Source organism: Colobus angolensis, unplaced genomic scaffold, assembly GCF_000951035.1.
Source record: "Colobus angolensis palliatus isolate OR3802 unplaced genomic scaffold, Cang.pa_1.0 Scaffold288, whole genome shotgun sequence".
Classification (NCBI taxonomy): Eukaryota; Metazoa; Chordata; class Mammalia; order Primates; family Cercopithecidae; genus Colobus; species Colobus angolensis.
The window spans coordinates 1058269-1061121 of NW_012116132.1; the positions used below are offsets into that span (position 1 = coordinate 1058269).

Consider the following 2853-nt stretch of genomic DNA (forward strand, 5'->3'; position numbering starts at 1 on the left):
TTTTTTTTTAAAATTCAGATTTTACTAATTTTCCTGCTAATGTCTTTTTTATTTTCCAGGATCCAGACCAGAATACCACATTACATTTAGTCATCAAAAACTAGGGTTTAAAAATGTACTTATAGCAATAATACATGTATATGATTAAAAAATAATAAAGCAGTCCTGAAGGGTATAAAAGTCTCCCTTTCCAACCCTTGTCCAGTATGACTTTATGCAAGATATGTGACACATGCTAAGTCAATACCACATCCCACAGAGAGTCAGAAAACTTCTACAGAAGAGTTTCATTGTATGGTTAGAAAACCAAGTGAGTTATTTGTTCATTTAGTTAGTAATAACTATTAATACATGAGGTTTAAGTCAAATGATAATGTTAAAGAAACTTGTAGTATCAGGTCAGGAGATTGAGACCATCCTGGCTAACGTGGTGACACCCTGTCTGTAGTAAAAAATACAAAAAATTAGACGGGCGTGGTGGTGGGCACCTGTAGTCCCAGCTACTCGGGAGGCTGAGGCAGGAGGATGGCATGAACCCCAGAGGCAGAGCTTGCAGTGAGCTGAGATTGTGCCAATGCACTCCAGCTTGCTTGACAGAGCAAGACTCCATCTCAAAAAAAAAAAAAAAAAAAAAAAAAAAAGAAACTTGTAGTATCATAATCCTTTAACTGATTCCAACCCTGACTTTCCACTGTATCCTTGTGGAGGTTGTTTTTTAGACATATATAAGCACATTCCATAAGAACTTCATTTAGAGCAAAAGGAGGAGAGAATGGGAGAGGCTGAAATCTTATTTCACTTATAGGAGATTATGATCTAACACAAACTCCCAGGAAAACATTCATAAGAGAATAATGCCTGTTTAGTCAGTTTGGAGGATTACCAAACCACAAAGTGAAAGCTGGAATTTCTTTTTTCTTTTTTTTTCTTTTGAGACGAAGTTTTGTTCCATTGCCCAGGATGGAGGGCAGTGGCACAAGTCTCGGCTCACTGCAACCTTTGCCTCCCAGGTTCAAGTGATCCTCCTGCCTCAGCCTCCCAAGTAGTTGGGATTATACGTGTATGCCACAATGTCTGGCTAATTTTTGTATTTTTTTGTAGAGACAGGTTTTCGCCATGTTGACTAGGCTGGTCTCAAACTCCTGACCTCAGGTGATTCGGCCACGTCGGCTTCCCAAAGTGCTGGGATTACAGGTGTAAGCCACTGAGCCTGGCCTGAATGCTGGGATTTCTTCTCATGAGTTTAGATTGTTTTACCTATGTTTATGCTTCACTAAACTACTGCCTGCTTCTGTGATGAGCAGGCACTTCATTTGTCTCTGCAGGTCCATGTTCCTGGCTATGACGAAACAGGCAGGCTCTGGGTCCCCTCACAAGTGAGCAGATGGCAGCAGAGGACCGAGGCCTGGATGGAGGACCCAGGGGAAGGGAGTGGATTTCCACACTGTGGGCTGGAGAATTCCTATGACACCTAGCTCCTGGGCTGCTCAAGCCATCTCTGGCTCTTAAGCTTCAGCTGGCGGCCAGCAGCCAGCAAACCTCCAGTGTCCTCCTGGGGCTGGCCTCCTGGTCCCTGTAGTTACATGCAGTAACGCATCCATCACTGCAGCCTGCAAATAGGAACCTGAGGAGCCCAATGTGCCTGAAAGATGACAACCCCCGAGACTGGAGTGGGGCCAGGCTTCACCGTCCTCCTGAGGGAGACAGAGGAGCTCCATGTAATCATGGGAGTCATGCCTTGAGGTCAGCTTGGCACACGGGCTCTAGAGTTATTTGGGCCTCTTTGTAGATTGTGGCATATCTCCTGATCTGTGAAGTTGGAATAGGAATAACACACACAAAGCCTGGCCTGGCACAGTGACACTTCACACATGTTTTTTTGAAATAATGAATGAATGAGCATAGAGAAATATTCCTGAACTCCTGTTCCCAGCATGAAAACCTCAATGAACTGGCAAAGGAATAAAAGAGAAAGAAAAGAAGGGGAAAGAAAGGAGAAGTGGTGGAAGGAAGATGGAAGAGCAGGCGGTAAGCATATCAGCTGCCCAGAAGGGCCTCAGGGGCTGCACAGGACACGGTCCCTGCCAACCCCACCCCTTACCCCAGCCAGGAGAGAATCAAGCCCAAAATTCTTCTCTGCAGCAGCTCCAAGAATACTTTCTGCTTTGCCACGTGGAATGTCCACGCAGGATAGAAAGATCCAAGATCTTCTGAGACTGTCTATTGACCTTCCAGAATGCAGACATTACGGGGATTGTGCCCTGAAAGATCCCCCCAAGAAAGATCTCCCTTTGAGTCGGCCACAGTGAGTGATCCCGGTGAAATCGGCGCTGAGGTGCTGGGAGCAAGAAGACCTGGGCCTCTATGCTCCTCTCTTGAGTTCCTGCACTGTGGTGGGGCAGTTCCCATAGTGGACCAAGGGTTTCTCTTTCAGTAAGGGGAACTCGGTGACATCCAATTCGACAGACATTCACTAAAGGTCTAGCACTGCGCCTCAGGCAGAATAGGTGTACAAAGTAGGCACTTGATAAACCCAGAAAGGGAGACGTGGGTTCCTGCTTGCTAAGACTTTATAATCTGGCAGGGGAAACAGAGAAACCATAACCATAGCACAAAGTAGAGAAAATGGGAGCTTTCAGAGCCCCAAGGGGCAGAGGAAAGAATGATGATTCAGAACGCGTGGAAACTTCATGAGGTGGCTTTCGTCTCCTCCCATCCAATAGATGGGTCTTGTGCATTGTTGAGTATCTCCAGAAAGGCCAAACTGCTCATCTCCTCTGCTAATGGGGCACGTTGCCAACCCCGTCCTACCTAGGGTATATTGGTGGGCCCATGTTCATTCCGGCCAAACCC

General features: G+C 46.1%; 1 protein-coding gene across 1 annotated transcript in view; it reads left to right on the forward strand.

Annotated features, from left to right (window-relative positions):
• The first annotated feature begins 2177 nt into the window (after positions 1 to 2177).
• MIXL1 (Mix paired-like homeobox) overlaps positions 2178 to 2853 on the forward strand; it is a 4321-nt gene continuing 3645 nt past the window's right edge. The window contains exon 1 of the mRNA XM_011948975.1: positions 2178 to 2305. Within this exon, the coding sequence (XP_011804365.1) occupies positions 2178 to 2305 (128 nt within the window). The remainder of the gene's footprint in view (positions 2306 to 2853) is intronic.